The 15,351-nt window shown below is 35.1% G+C and overlaps 1 protein-coding gene and 1 long non-coding RNA gene across 7 annotated transcripts in view; one reads left to right on the forward strand and one right to left on the reverse strand.

Annotated features, from left to right (window-relative positions):
* Positions 1 to 1,398: 1,398 nt before the first annotated feature.
* LOC149784615 (uncharacterized) lies at positions 1,399 to 6,924 on the reverse strand. Its single transcript, XR_016413900.1, has 3 exons — positions 6,845 to 6,924; positions 4,210 to 4,369; positions 1,399 to 4,029 (listed from the first exon to the last, which is right to left on the reverse strand). It is a non-coding gene; the product is annotated as an uncharacterized LOC149784615 (long non-coding RNA).
* Positions 6,515 to 15,351, forward strand: part of LOC149784616 (uncharacterized) — a 35,542-nt gene continuing 26,705 nt past the window's right edge. Inside the window, exons 1-2 of one of the 6 annotated variants that reach the window (XM_089932680.1) lie at positions 6,515 to 6,714; positions 14,481 to 14,641. In XM_089932680.1, coding sequence (XP_089788806.1) covers positions 14,566 to 14,641 — 76 coding nt within the window. In that variant the 5' untranslated portion in view covers positions 6,515 to 6,714; positions 14,481 to 14,565. The other 5 variants (XM_089932674.1, XM_089932678.1, XM_089932677.1 and 2 more) reach the window with 5 other exon arrangements.

Genomic DNA, 15,351 nt, shown 5'->3' on the forward strand with positions numbered 1-15,351 from the left:
AATGTGGAGGAATTTGACATTTCATTGTTGTATACTTTGATCAGGAATGTCAGTTCCATTCCTGCTCCATCAACAGGATGGACAAAGCCTACAGAAGATACACCAGTGAGGGACACAACGCTTGAAGCCAATGTGGAGAGGATTCGCTTTTATAGGAATCATATAAGTGCTAATTATGTGGATGGGATGTGTAACAAACAGGCGTTTGAGTATTACTGGGAACAGATTGAGTTTGTGCTTAGTGACATTGAACATGCACTTGGGAAACAGGGATACAGAGAAGAGTTAGATAACAGTAGGAGCGAGGCCATACCCAACTAGTTCTTTCCCAAGATGTGCAACGTAGCAAGTGGCTACCTTTACAGTGATTCATCAATATTAATGAAATATCCGCTTGAATAAATGGATGATCCTCTTTGTCAAGATATTCAAACCATAAACACTTTTGTCAGAGACATTACAGTTCTAGAAATAAAAGGTCATCCACTACAGAAGCCACATTGTTAGAGACATTTAAGTTATTGTTACACAGAATCATCATTGTTAGAAACATTTAAATTGGAAGGATAACAACATCCTATAGGGAAGCCATCCTACAAAATAATCATGTTGTCGGGTCGGAGAGATGATAGTGAGATTATTAAAAGAAACCATGTTTTCAAAACATTTATATTATCCTTCAAATTAATCCAACTGTCCGTTCTGCATGGTAACATTTATCAGAATTGATAGTATATTACTACAAACTAACTAGCTGTCAGAAAGATGATGGTATTCCACAAAGTAACCTTGCTGTCAGATAGTTGCATTCCAATAATAAAAACCAGATGTCTAAGAGATGGCATTTTGTTCCCAGAAAGTGATCATTCTGTCAGAGAGATAATAGTTGTCTTCCTGCAAAGTACACATACTTCGAGAGATAATAGTTACCTCCATACAAAGTAACCACGCTGTTAGAGAGATGGTGTTTATTTTCCTACAGAGCAACCGTTCTGTTAGAGAAATGATGGTCACATTTTTACACAATGACCATGGTTTCGGAGAGACGATAGGTAATAATTGTCTACCTGCTGTCTGAGTATTTTAGTGCAGATTAACCCTTCTGTTGGATATGCGATAGTTGTCTACATGCAAAGTCACTTTGATGTTCGAGATGCGAAATTTGTCTTCCTAAAACGTAACCCTGCTGTCAGAGAGATGATAGACTCACTGTCACAGAGATGTCAGTTACCTTTCTGCAATGTAACTGTTTTGTCAGATAGATAATATTATCCTAAAATAACAGTGTCAGTGTCAAAGTGATCTTATTCGTGGAGTGGAAATTTTAATCATTATATTACTTAAAAAGATCCAAACTAGTCCTCTGGTTTGCGAGATGATGGTCAGGATACAGCTTAACCTTGCTATTTCAGACATAATTGTCAAGATACAAGGCAACCACACTAACACAGACAAGATTTTTACACCTGAAAGTAGTACTACTGTTGGAAGGAGGTCCATATGGATAGAAATGATAGTCACACTATAAAATTGCCAAGAAAGCCTTAATGAGAGATATGATAGAAACTCTACGAATTTTTTCCTACTGCTTGAAATGACAGGCAACTTTTAATGTAGCCTCATTGTTAATGATACCTGTCTGAAACGATACCTGAGGTTTGGGAGATAATAGTTATCTTTTTAAATTATTCCCCTTATAAGTTTAGATAAAAATGTGTGGCAAAAAAGTGATCAATAAGGCATATTTTCAGTAATCTCTGGTTACAACTGTTATTTCTTGTACAATATTTCTTTGTGTACATTTTAATTCTCAAATATATGGACCTTTAGATTTTATACTTCGTTGGTACAAAAATAGAATTTTCAATTAGGGGTGCGTCTGTTAATAGATGAACTGTGTATGCAATCTTTTTAAATTGTTCAGTATATTACCCAAATGACGATATTTTTACTTCATTGATGTTAATAACATTTTAAGAGTTTTGATTGTGTCAGTTGATGCAACAACGAGTTTTTATTCAGTATTTGAATGCCTTGGATCTACAATATTCTCCCTTCTCTACTTGACTTGATACGAAAGACATAACTGACATATAAAACAAGGGTTTGTTTTAATTTTATTTGACCAATACAATAAACTTTAAAACAAACCAAACTCAAAACACCTTTGCCATTTAATTCGGTTTCCATTAAATTGTCCAACGATATGGCTTTCATGTTTAGTTGACGCTTTTCGCACTTACACTGAGGAGGAATATCACAATTGTTATTATATCACACACACACACACACACACACACACACACACACACACGTGTAAAACTTACAACATGGGGACATATGATTTTTACCATCAAAATGGGGCCAATTTTATTTTAACAAATTCAGGTTGAGAAAGATGTATTTTACTACGCATTTGATGTATACATGTCATTTATAATTGATTTGTGGTTGATTTCCAAGAAACACCGTATCACTATCGTTACCATCACAACGGGGACACACAAATATTTATGCCATCTAAATACTGCAGTATACATACACATGGTTCACTTCCATATTAACAGACTAAAGTGAAATTATCATGTGGAATTGGTATATTATGTCTGTCGTATATATAAGTAACAATGTTTGTCCAGGATTCTGAAATATTGAATTGTGTGAAAATACCGAAAATTTGTCCCTTTTTCTAAAATGAAATAACAATAAAATATGCATGCTAATCTTCAGTTAAAATAATTTTATTGGCAATTATATGGTTTAGAACTTAAAATGTCCCCCAAGTTATTAAAAATTAAACTTTGGTTTACTAAAATTTGCCACTTTAGTGCAATCCCATTCATTAATAAACCAGTGCATGATAAGATCTCTTCGAAATGAAACACACCAAAATTTATTTTTTATGATGGCTTGGTTTAGTTGTAGTGAACTCAGAATATAGCCGAATAAGTGACTGTGTCCCTGGAGCTAAATAGTCCCTATTAAAATCTAACTGTGTGGATTGATTGTACGACTCCTTGTGCAGTATTTATGTACTGGCGCTACGTTAAGGAAATGTAATAACGAGAAACCACGCAGTTGTGAGGTAGGCAGGTACTCGTGAAGTTGTGATGTAAATGTATAGCTGTTATAGTGATGGTCATGCATTAATTAGAGGAAAATTATTATAGTTTCTTTCATTCATTCACTAAAGAGACCCCTGCATAAAATATTATTCATGATCTGATTTAAAAAGGAAATAAAATATACAAGCACAGATGAACGGTTAGCATCTCTTGTCCATCGTAAAAACCATGTATAATATCTCCATGTAACCTTTTATTCAGTTTTCTTGTGTTCCTGGTCTAATTTGGCGAAATGTTTTATGAACATTGGACTAACCATTAATAAACATGTATATGCTGTCTGTGTTAAAAAAGAAAACAGATCTTATGTATTTGTCTATGTTTACTTAAATGATTTAAATACTGTAAGTTCTTCTTGATGCCATCTACGTTGAGTAATTCAGAATCAAAGTGCGCAAGCCGACAGCAAAACAGTGTGAATTGTTACCGCGTAAACGGGGCGCAGTTTCCCGACTGATACACACGAGGTTTTGAGTCGAGTGGGACGTGTGTATTGTTGTGTATAGCATGATCTGACAAAATACTGACACAACGGGTCGATGCTCATATACGCTTATTTTAAGGTTTGTATCATTAAGTAAGGTCTTCGCATTCCATTTAAGCCGACATTACAAAACGGGGACGTACCCGTTTCGAGGCGTGTCCCCGGTTTGTTGTTGTGTATTTATACTGATGTCCCCTTTTCGCGCATTTTACAAACACACACACACATACACACACACTTTTTCGACAAGACATACACAACACTTTTATTTATAATTTTGCATTTTCACACACTTTTATCCCATATGAATAACCAAGACTGGACACAAATAGCCGGATATGTTTCTGTGATGATCCCTCTAGGATTGTATACGTTATACGGTATTCGACCATCGTCTCAGTCAAAACATCGTGCACTGACCTGAAATAAACAATTTTTTGCAAGCAATCATACAAAATTGATGCATTTATGTCCTAAGGAAGTAGAGCGGTTGCACATGTTTCATGTTTGTATACGATTACCAAAGAATTCAAATGAAGTTTATAATAACGTTTATCATATTCTTTGCAAATTTTACTAGCATTACTTGCATATACGTACTCTTCGGTAAGATTCACTGGACCAATGTTTCTGTCACTGATATCGAATACAGTGTTTGTGTCGGGGATGTGGAGAATCGTACTCGCACCATATGGATCCACTTCCATTTCCGCTGACTCCGCAGAGGAATATCATTCGACAACTCGCCAATAGTAGGAATCTATGAAATAAATCAGACAAAAAAAAAACATTCCATTTTCTATTTTTCTTCGCACCAGATAATGAATTTTTTTTTTAACAAAATCGTCATAGGTATAACGACAACTTGTGACTCATGGAGATATAAATATTAAGGCAGTCGATAACCGAGTAGTTTAATTCATTGCCTTACGAATTCATCCAGCTCACCGCCGCAGGTTCGATTCCAATGTCAGACAGGTTGAAACTTAGCATGTGAGAAAACTTGCACTCGGTAGGTCGATGGTTGTTGCTGGATGTATCCGTGCTCTCCCTCGCCCCTCCCCCTCAAATACCGATAATAATAGGCAAATCAGGGCACTTTTAGATTAAAGATGTCAGCACCATTTTTCTGGATAACCGCCGTGAATTTTATGAGAAATTAATCAACTATATTCCTAGAATAAATAATTTTTTTACAATCTTCTTAGATAAATGTTTTCGATTCATACTCTGTAGGATGCACAATTAAAACATGCAGAAGCCAAAACATTCATACGAGATTTAATGGAATACATGAAGATAAATATTGCCATGATTAGCAGAGAATTGTCTTAATTGTCTTAAATAAAGAGAATTTTATTAAATAAAGAAATATTTCTTAATTTTTGTGCCCTGTTGTAAAAGTCAGCAATAGGCAAAAGTCTCACTGATAATTTTATTATTTATGGCCTGCACCGCCATCATTATATGTTGCATTGTAGTTCTTGTGACTTCAAGATAAGGTCGAGTACGCAAGAATAATAAAATGTGTTTGCTCGTGGCCCCCCCCCCCCATTTCCAATTGAATGGTTATGCTACATAGAAGTGAATATGAAGATTTTCACACATGTAAATTATTTATATTGTTTTTAAGTTAGTACATAAGCGTGTGTTTTAAGCATTACGATTGTTTCACATACTATGGCTGACTGTAACCAATTATAAGGGTAAAATGCACATATGTTATCAAATATGGTTGATATTGGTGGCAATATTGTATATTACCTTTACAGTTTAAGCATAGCCTTATTAATATGAAACTTTATAAATATATTTAACAGTGTACTTACCAGTGATGCACGTGCGATTTTGCCAAAACCCACACACGTCACAAGCAATCGCATGCTGTCGCGACCTAACTACCCAAGCACAATGAATACAGTGAACATTACGCCATTATGCCCATTACGTATCTTTTTAATAAGTCGTAATAAATTGATAGACGGGTATGGAAAACAGATTATGGTGAAAGACGATGAAACAATACGTACCAGAACCTTAATTGTGTGTCGTTGAGATAAGTTGTACACAGCAGGTAATTCAGTAAAACAATGCTAAAATTAAAATAAATAGATTGTAATAAAGTTAACATGCAAATAAATCCCTAAACACCTGAATTAGTGATCACCAGTAAAGACGTTGCCGTTTATATAGGTATTACATGTTGTAATTATCTTATTATTTGTTGCTGCTCATGCGCATGTACCTTATGAGAGTAGATGTTTCCTCGTCCCATAGGAAGTTTATAGATAATCGCCTGGGGTAGATTAGTAAGGAGTGTCTCAGTAATCGTTACAAAAACTCTTAAAATCGTACGACACATCAAGCGCTGTTGAGACTGGAGGCGTGGGAAAGAGTTGTGATTGTAGAGACTTATATTTGCGTCTTAATTGTGATTATCAAAGTTTCCTAACTTATTAAAAAAATCTGAGACAGAAAAACAGGTACAGGAAGTGTGAAAAGCACAATGCGATAGCTGCTTCTTCCCTAATATCGGTACTTCAATCTGCGTGATCGGTAAAGGTCTGACGTTTACTATGCGTGCTTTATTCTTGTTTAGGTTTTAATCCTCACTGACCAGCGCTTCGGTTTTCGCATCTCAGTGTTTTAGTGATAAATGTAAAAATTTCATTGACTTAGAAGTGAATAAATATGGGTATTGTAGAAAAGCTGCCTTTCTCCTTCTTCTTCTTCTTCTTCTTATTATTATTATTATTAATCAAACTTTTAAACGGGCTTTTGTAACCCGGGCCTTTTCCGTTCAGGTCCTTTCTGACCCGTTACTGGCCTTTCTGGACCGGGCATTTTTAACCCGGGCCTTTTCCGTACCGGTCCTTTCTGAGCCGTTACCATATGACATGACCATGTGCAATCGGACGCAGGACACAATTAATTTTACTATATGTTCTCTACATTTGTTTCTCAGTACGGACCTTTCCACCGTGTGACAATCAATACAAATCATATGTTAATCTAAAATACCTTCAAAGATGACTTCACGGTGAAGTTCTCGTCAAAGGTTGACCTGCTCTTTTTTTAGATGCTGAACTGTCAACACATCAACATGTAAACAGAACACAGATTTCACTTCCTGATCATTACCAAGGCCTTATTACTCACACTCACTGTGTACTGTCGCCGAAATACACACATACAACAACACCTTGAGCTCATATTATCAAGAATAAACAGTTACCTTTAAATCCCTACCAAAAATGCATAAATTAAACTCTTCTATCACCACCAAAATGAGAGAGGAAAAACTGTTCTAAAAATAGACTGAACTGGAAGTATTAATTGTGACGTAATTCCAATCAGGCTTTAAGACTGGTTAGGTTGATTCAACTTCCATTTGCCGCTTGGATTTTGTACCTCGCACATTGCTGAATATATAAATGCGTTTTGGCGAAACCGAGAGAGAGAAAAAAATGGATACAATATAATCCATATTAGGTATTTCTTTCATTGTTATATTCCAAAACTTTAATTAAGATGAGATGAGTAAAAACTCTTCAGATAGATGATGTTACTTGTCAAAGTTGATTGGGAAAAAAAAATATTGTTTATAAGTTAAAATGGCTTTCAAATACGTCTTGTCACAGGAGCCCTGTTATCCTGTCAGCACCTGTGTCAGATATAGTTATAACCTCACATGCCCTTGAGATTTTTTCCCATCAATAAGCTACTACATTATTTGTTAACCATTAACAGTCTGGTCCAGTGTGAGTCAGGAATTCAGCAGCTAAAATACATTTCTAAATTTAAAGTGAGTTTTCACGTTTATGAGGGTTTTTTCAATTGTAAAATTTGAATTGGGAATGTGGATGAAAAATGTTTCGGATTCCAGTGTACATGAGCTTGGGGTTAAAATACATTTCCAAGTTTTAAGAGAGTTTCAGTTTTATGAAGTTCTTTTTGAAAAGAGTAAAATTGACATTGGGGATAAAAATTTGTCGCAGTTCTGGAGCAGATGAAGTGAGTTTCAGTTTTATGAGAGTTATTTTAAAGTGTAAAATTGAAATTGGGGATGGGGATCAAAATCTGTTTCAGATTCAGGAACAGAGGGATTTCAGATTAAAATGCATTTCCAACTTGTAAGTTAGTTTCAGCTTTATGAGGTGTGCTTAAAGTGTAAAATTGAAATTGTGGTGAACATTTTCTTCAACTTTGGATTAGAGAGGTTTTCTTATATAATATGAAAGAAGGAACAATTTAAGAACTCCCTCGAAATTGGTCTTGATTGGATTACTCTGTTCAGCAAGTTCAGTTTTGATGGGTTTCAATGTTCATTTGGTTGGGGTTTTAGGGCACAGCAAGTATGTTTTTTCATGCAGAGATATAAATTAAACTCCAGTGACTTGCCCAAGGACACACCACTTTTATTGCATCAAACACAATGTTTATACAACAAAACACAAACTATAACACAAATATGGGTTATTTAGATTTGCATGAAAATGAAGTTTACTTCGTGGTAAAAACCAGTGGATAAATAACATTGAAGGGTACTTCACTCTGCAATAAGCAATATTTAATGGAATATTTTCAAATTATTGCAATCCAAATAAATGCGGATACAAGCATTGCTTAATGAATACCATAATAAAACAGATAAGCACAGTGGATACCATACATGCATTTCTGGATGTGAATAGTTGCATGAAAAAATAAAAAATAAATAATGTAGTGTTTTTTTTGTATGTCAATTTTTAATTTAGTTTTGTCTGTATGTACAATTAAACAATATCGAACAATAGACCTCAGTTTGTCAAATTGTCAGTATGTCATGTTTATTACATAACCCTACTCAGCATGATGAATTGAATTTTCAGTAAATTTCAAATGTCATTTTATAGGCGATTAAACAGTAGTTACATTTAAAGTTTCAGTACCAATGCACCAATAAAGAAAATATTCTTCAAAATCCATGCACAAAAAACAATACCCAACAAAATTAATCTCCAACATGATGAATGAAACAAACACAACATTAGTATCCTAAAATTTCAGGTTGCAATCTCCGTCCCAGTCGCTAGATTTTACTTGGGGAAAAAAATTCTGCCATTGTTTAGTTACAGTGGATAATGCTTGTGCCCACTCTCTTGCTCTCTCTCATGATATGTGACTCAGTTATTGTGACAATTAACTACTCGTGATAAAAAAGATGCTGAAAAGAATGAGAACAGAGAAAGCGCCATAAATTAAACTGGATTACAGTGTGAGATTGTGCATGAGTATTGGCATATATTTCCAGTTCACTTGTCAGTAGATATTAAATCTGATTAATGTAAAAATTATATTTTATTAGGCTACTATGCAAACAGCTGCAAGAGGACCTACTGCAAGAAAACATTTGGTCAGTGAGCTTTTAAGAAACTTTTTAAAATAGTAGTAATATTATACTGTAACTTTTTCATGATGCATTCATTATTCTGAGCAAATTCAACTAATCTGTTGACCGCATTATTAATTTCCCAAGTATTAAAAGATAGCACAGATTCTGCGCCGTGTTCGGTACGATTATTAGACCATATATAACACATATTTACTGCAGGATGGGCTACTTCTGTTCAGGTCCAGCATCTGTCTTTAGGTCTCACTGGATAGTTTCGTATTTTGACACCCCCCTAATTTTTAAGGTAGAAGGCATGAACCTAATTATCACAAGCCTAGCATTTATAAATTCACACATAAGCTAAATCTATAATGTGGTTCAGATTTACTTTGAGTTAGGCTTGGAAATAGGTTGGCTTGTGGGTGACTGCCTGTCACAGTTAGATTTGCATTGGAGATCAAATGCGTAACTCGGGCTGCAAATGAGCTGTCGACTTGTCTTACGTATTTTTGTGTGTCTGCTACAGAGGTAAATATCTAAAAATCTAGATGGTTGAGGGGTGATGAAAAGTATGCTAATTTGTTATAGTACTAGTGAACTTTATTCATGCATAAGGCACATACTGATTCTTTTAGCTGCCTTGTCACAGAAAAATATTCAAAATAGCTATTTCTTGTCAAAAATGAATGTAAAATTTAGGGGTTGGTGGCAGTGTTGGTTCAGTATAAAAACCACCAGTTGCATCAGGAATTAACCTGATTACTGCAGTCAAAATCTCACATGTATGCTTTCTACAAAAATCATTAGTTTGTTTTTATTTGTATCTTCAGTGTAAAATTATTCTCACTTTTCTGTAATTGGTCATCGTCGAATGAAAATTCACCAGATAAACTGTCCAGTGAGACCTTAATATTTGAAGTCTGATGATGTCATCAACCATTATTTCTGCTATACAAACTTACATATTTCTGTTCTGCAAATTTATATAAAATTATAAAATGATACAATCTGAAACAAAAAGCAAGCTAAGCATTTTATCTTATGAAATTACTTTCTTCATGTTATTCAGCCCACAGTAGAATGGGCTACTTCCGTCTGGTGGATTCTTATATGAAAGGTTTGTGACCGCAGTGGTGAAAATAACGGTTAATTTGTCGGATTCGATTAATGACATGGTCTTCCGAGAGTTATGCATTGCTACGTAACTGTCTTTTGAATGTATATGTGTAGTTTTTCAGTGTCCTTGTGATCCTGAAGTGATAAAGACGCATGAGAAAAGTCTAATCGAGCGAAGGGTTGTGGTCACCATTGCACTTCTTGTGTTCATTTATATTACCGATACAGTGATTTCATCATCATTCATGCTGTCAGAGATTTCGCCGTACTTTATTGATAAAACATCAGACTCATGTGGTCTTGTCAAGCAATCTTGATTTTTAAGTGATGCTTCATGCCTAGTTTGCGAACAGATAAAACCCTCGGCCTTGGGACCGAGTGATTTTACTTGAGAATGGAATATCTAATGGGCACGGTGAGTCTTGTTGGTAAGGCTTCACCTTTATTAAGATTTAAAAATATTAAGAGCAGATTTTGTGATCCATATATGACAAATGTGGAAATAGTCTGAATATAGTTCCCCATCAGTTTGTAACCCCTACTGATTGAAAAAATGAAATGAGAGAAAAAGATGCACATAATTTATTTATTTCATTCATTCATTTATAATTTCAAGCCTCATTATGACCAGGATGTCATAACATTTATATTGTCTGCGCATTTTTTTCCAAACGGAAGTTTCACAGTGTAAAATATGAACTTGCTCGCCAATCATTTGCAGTTTCTGGACAACTCCATTTATAACGTTAGGGTGGATGTACACATTGTAATAGCACACATTACCGACATTACCATATCCAGTAAAGACGTGTGTGATTTGGATTTTTTACATAGCTTTTAAAAAAATCAGTCATATCACTATGATGTCTGCATTGTCGTAGTTTATAGTGATGTCTAGCACTGGGGCATCACGCCTCAGACATGTAGCATCATGTTCCACCCAGTCACATTCTCCTGACACCAGGCCTTAACAGTCCGAACTAACCTTTAATGCTGAGCACTTAGCAATTCAACTGTTATTACCATTTTTGTCTTTGGTATGACTCGGCCGGGGTTTGAACACGTGACCTCCCGCATCCAAAGTGGACACTGCCACTGGAGCGGTCAGTAAAGATCTAATAGCCCAGATTAACAAGCACAGTGGAGTAAATGTCTGCAGTGCTGTAATTACTCACATTTTCAAGTACTCTCTAGAACACTGTAATGTCCAATGTTAGCAAGCGCATCAGGGTCAATGTCTACAGTGGTGTAATGGCCCATGATAGCAAGCAAAGCAGGGTTATTGTGAACAATTAGATTATAAACATGCTGACTTGACATGAAATTTGTTAAATATATTTTTAAGTAAATCATACATTTTAGTTTCATCCTCTTCTATAGCAATCCACTCTGAAGTCCATATTTTCTAATGGGCTGAGTTATATCTGAGACTCCACTGTGCTTCAGTCTGTTTATAGTAGTTATGGTGCAAGTTGTATTTTGAAATTTGATGAAATAAATAAAACCCAGAGCAGCAACTATAAGGATTGTATTTGTGGACTTTTAGGAATTGTGTAGGTTTTACAGGGCTCGAAATTAGCAGTAGTCCACTAGCCCGAGGCTCCGGCCAAAGTCTGATGTTGCTGCATTTTAGTTGATTGTAAAATAGTAATAATATCTTGCCCTTGCTGATGAGATAACCATAGACGACTGCAACTGAGTTTGAGTATATTGAATATCTCAACGAGAACTCTAATGAGCCTAACAAGATGGGAATCAAAACATTTTATATGTGTTTTTGTTGCCGCACAAAGCTGTATTTGAAGTTCAAGGTAGTACAAAAACAGCTGCTAATGGCTAGTGGTGATGTTAGCATCAGTACACAAGTTGCACTTGTTAACAACGAATGGAGCCTGATTAAAAGTGCCAGATATGAACTTCCTAATCAAACAGTAGAAGATATTTCTATGCACTTGCCAGTTGCAAGAACTATTCTTAACATTGTGTCATTCAGTGATGATTACTTGAGATCGAGTTCAACGAACATGATTTGGTTCAAAGATTCTGAAAATGGAAGTGCATTTTCAAACGAATTTGCTTATTTTGATGCACTTGGTGCTGTAGCTTATGCACCTACTAGATTAGTTATAGTAAGAAATTTTCTTTGAGCAAACGCTGAAAAGTCATTTGGAATTGCTGCACCACTGTAGATGCAGACGAAGCTGCAACAAGGACCTTGCTTACAAATCATTGTAATATTCTTGAAATTACTCCACCTGTGGTTGTAAATGATGGAACTGCAATGTTAGCTGTGTCAAATATTAGTATAGATAACACCACTGTCAGAAACCGAAGATGCAATGAATATTACGCTAAATGAATAGCGTTTTCTAGCTAAACAAGAAAAAGTACAGTGATGTTACCGTTAAGCACCATATTTAGGTTATGCCAAGACTATAACAAGGTGTTCCGTGGTATAAAACACACTCATACTTGACTCAGCAGATCAAAGTGATTGTTTTTGATCGCGACTTTCTTCAAGTTCAACAAATAGGGATCAATTTTGGGGTATTTTCTGGTTTAAAAAGGGGAACCATGCCTGACTCCACGTTATAAGTGGGTTTGCAAGTTATCGAGGGAGTGGTGTATGACAATCATGTAAGGTCAGATTGGAAAGTGATAAAACATAATTTGTTAAGGTAATGGAACTTGTTTACAATTAGTTTGGAAGCTCATTCCATGTGGGTAAAGTTGTGAATTTTATCATTACTATAACACCTGCCCTTACACAACGTTGAAAAATGCCTCAAAAAGAGCACCTTTTGAGTCTAAATTCAGTGTCAGTAATTATCCTTCCAGATAAGATTGAATATTTATCGCAAAATAAGTAGAATTTGCAGTATTCCCAGGGATTCTGTTTGCTTTTTCCTGGCCATATGCAGGCAGAAATGTGTATAAGCCTGCACTTCACAGCTATTTATATTTTTGGATAATAGTACAATGCAAACAAAAATCAAATGAATTATTTTTGTGAGAGGCCATTTTAAGGGTTTTGATTTATTGATAATTTTGATGTGAAGAGCAGTTTTATGTCTTCATCTCTGCTTTGAAAAAGATTAATGAGACTCAATTTGACTAATAATGTTACTCATCCAAAACATTACATTTAACCGATACCTTTGAAATGAGTCTCATCCTAATCAGTCACTGTATTTGATTATGTCTAAAAAATGTCACAAAGAAGTCCATTTACATATACATTTGCCACCCTAAATATTATGCTTCTTACACTTTGCATCAAGTAGTGGGGTGTTGTTCAGTTTGTAAAACACAGTGGTAAATACCTATAGTGCATTATGGATGGATGTGAAAGAATTGATTTATTAAGACATAAAATGTAAATGCATTAGATCAATGCCAACTTTGCAAATGTGAAAGCCCTCATACATGGGAATTGGCTTAGTCTAATTATGAATAATTAACAGACAAGTCTCGTGTGTTGGTCAATGCTTTAATGCAGATTTCAAAATATTAGTCGGCAGTAGATTATATTTTCCATATATACAAACTGGTACAAATAGCAGAGTCGTAATACCTTTAATAGTGTAGTCATTGTCATAATCATAGCCATTATCATCACCACACATCACTACTACCACCACCGTTAGTAAAGTTATACTACCACCACTGTTAGTAAAGGTATAAGTCGACAGCATTGATATGGCACCTTAACAATGGCACACTTACATTCATAGTGCTGATAGTATTGTTTGGTGATATGCAAAGAGGTGATTTGATTGTAGTTGTAGAAACAGCAGCAGCAGTAATAGTTGTTGTTGTGGTAGTGGTTGCAGTTTCAAAAGGAGGATAAGAAGGGGAGAACGATGATTTCAACCCATATTAGTTGTTTTTATTCAACTGGAGAGAGAGAGAATATGTGCAGTTATGTTATTGATGTCAAACATAACATAACACATGTGTGAAGACTGAAAACTTTGGTGCTTTGCATTGATAACTGGACCTTTATTCATTCTTCATTCCTGCATTTTATTGAACAAACCACATGAATGAGGTACACATATTGCAACAGAAGTCATTCGATCCACGAAAAATCCCTGAAGTAATTGTTTGCAATAACATATATTACCCAGGTAAGGTATCATATTCTTGACCTAGCTCGCTCAACTTCCAGGTACGGTAATGTATTCATAACCTAGATCTTAGCTATATGCTAATGAAATTATATGCAGTGTTTGACTGGTATGTTTATAGCACTAAAAGTTTGCCAGGGAGCAAAGAAGATATACGTTATGTAAATTCAAGTAGATTAGATTTTAAGGGATTTAGACATTACTGTATGTACATGAATTTTAGCTGGAACTTTCTTTTCTATCTTTTGCAGCCTATGCCTAACATCTAAACTGTGCTAGTTTTACGATTCACTTCAACTAGAGTCAATACGTCTCGATCCAATCACTTTAAACAACATGATGGCTACAGCAATGTCACAAGAATCTGTTTGCAGTCTGGTCATGGTTGAAACTCAGAAACTAAGAAAGAAAGGTATGTAATAGATAAATAAAACGAAAAACATGAAACTGCACAAATCATAGTTATATGTAACGTGTGCCGACAGTGTGATAAGTAGTGTTATTATATGCTCATTTTCATCCCTGTTAATTTTACATTGTCAGAATTGTGCAGTATTTTACGATATTGAACACCTTCATGTTGCACAAACATACTCAACACGTGTGCCCAAAAGTAGTATAGTGTATTAGAGACTACTTTGTAAACAAATCATGAACACTCTTGTATTAGGTGCTTTAGGTTTTGTTTCTGAATGATCTAAAGCAGATGATCTTTGGCTGACACACACCAGCTGCTTTGAAATATTCCATGTTTCCTTTTTTGATACAATGATTCGGATATAGTCATGCAGTAGACGTTATACAGGTGATAGCATTGCTGGGGTCCCATCAATGAGCATGCAAGTTTCTTCTTTAGCATTTAATAAGAATGGCAAAGTATAGTCTTGCAGTTTTACATCCTGAATTTCCTCAAAATGTCCTTTCTAAGTTCAGCAAATCCGAATCACATGAGCTATGTCTTCAGTTCTAATACTTGATTACACACTGCAAAATTGTACTGTAATTTCAACTACATTTCCAAATAAGTCTTGGGTAGAATAAAAAAATGAATTATATAATAAAAAGGTTACTGCATCTATATGGGAAAATATGAACTCATCTTTCTTGGATGAATGCTGGCAC

This window comes from Sinohyriopsis cumingii, chromosome 14 (assembly GCF_028554795.1).
Source record: "Sinohyriopsis cumingii isolate HCF-2022 chromosome 14, ASM2855479v2, whole genome shotgun sequence".
NCBI classification, from domain to species: domain Eukaryota; kingdom Metazoa; phylum Mollusca; class Bivalvia; order Unionida; family Unionidae; genus Sinohyriopsis; species Sinohyriopsis cumingii.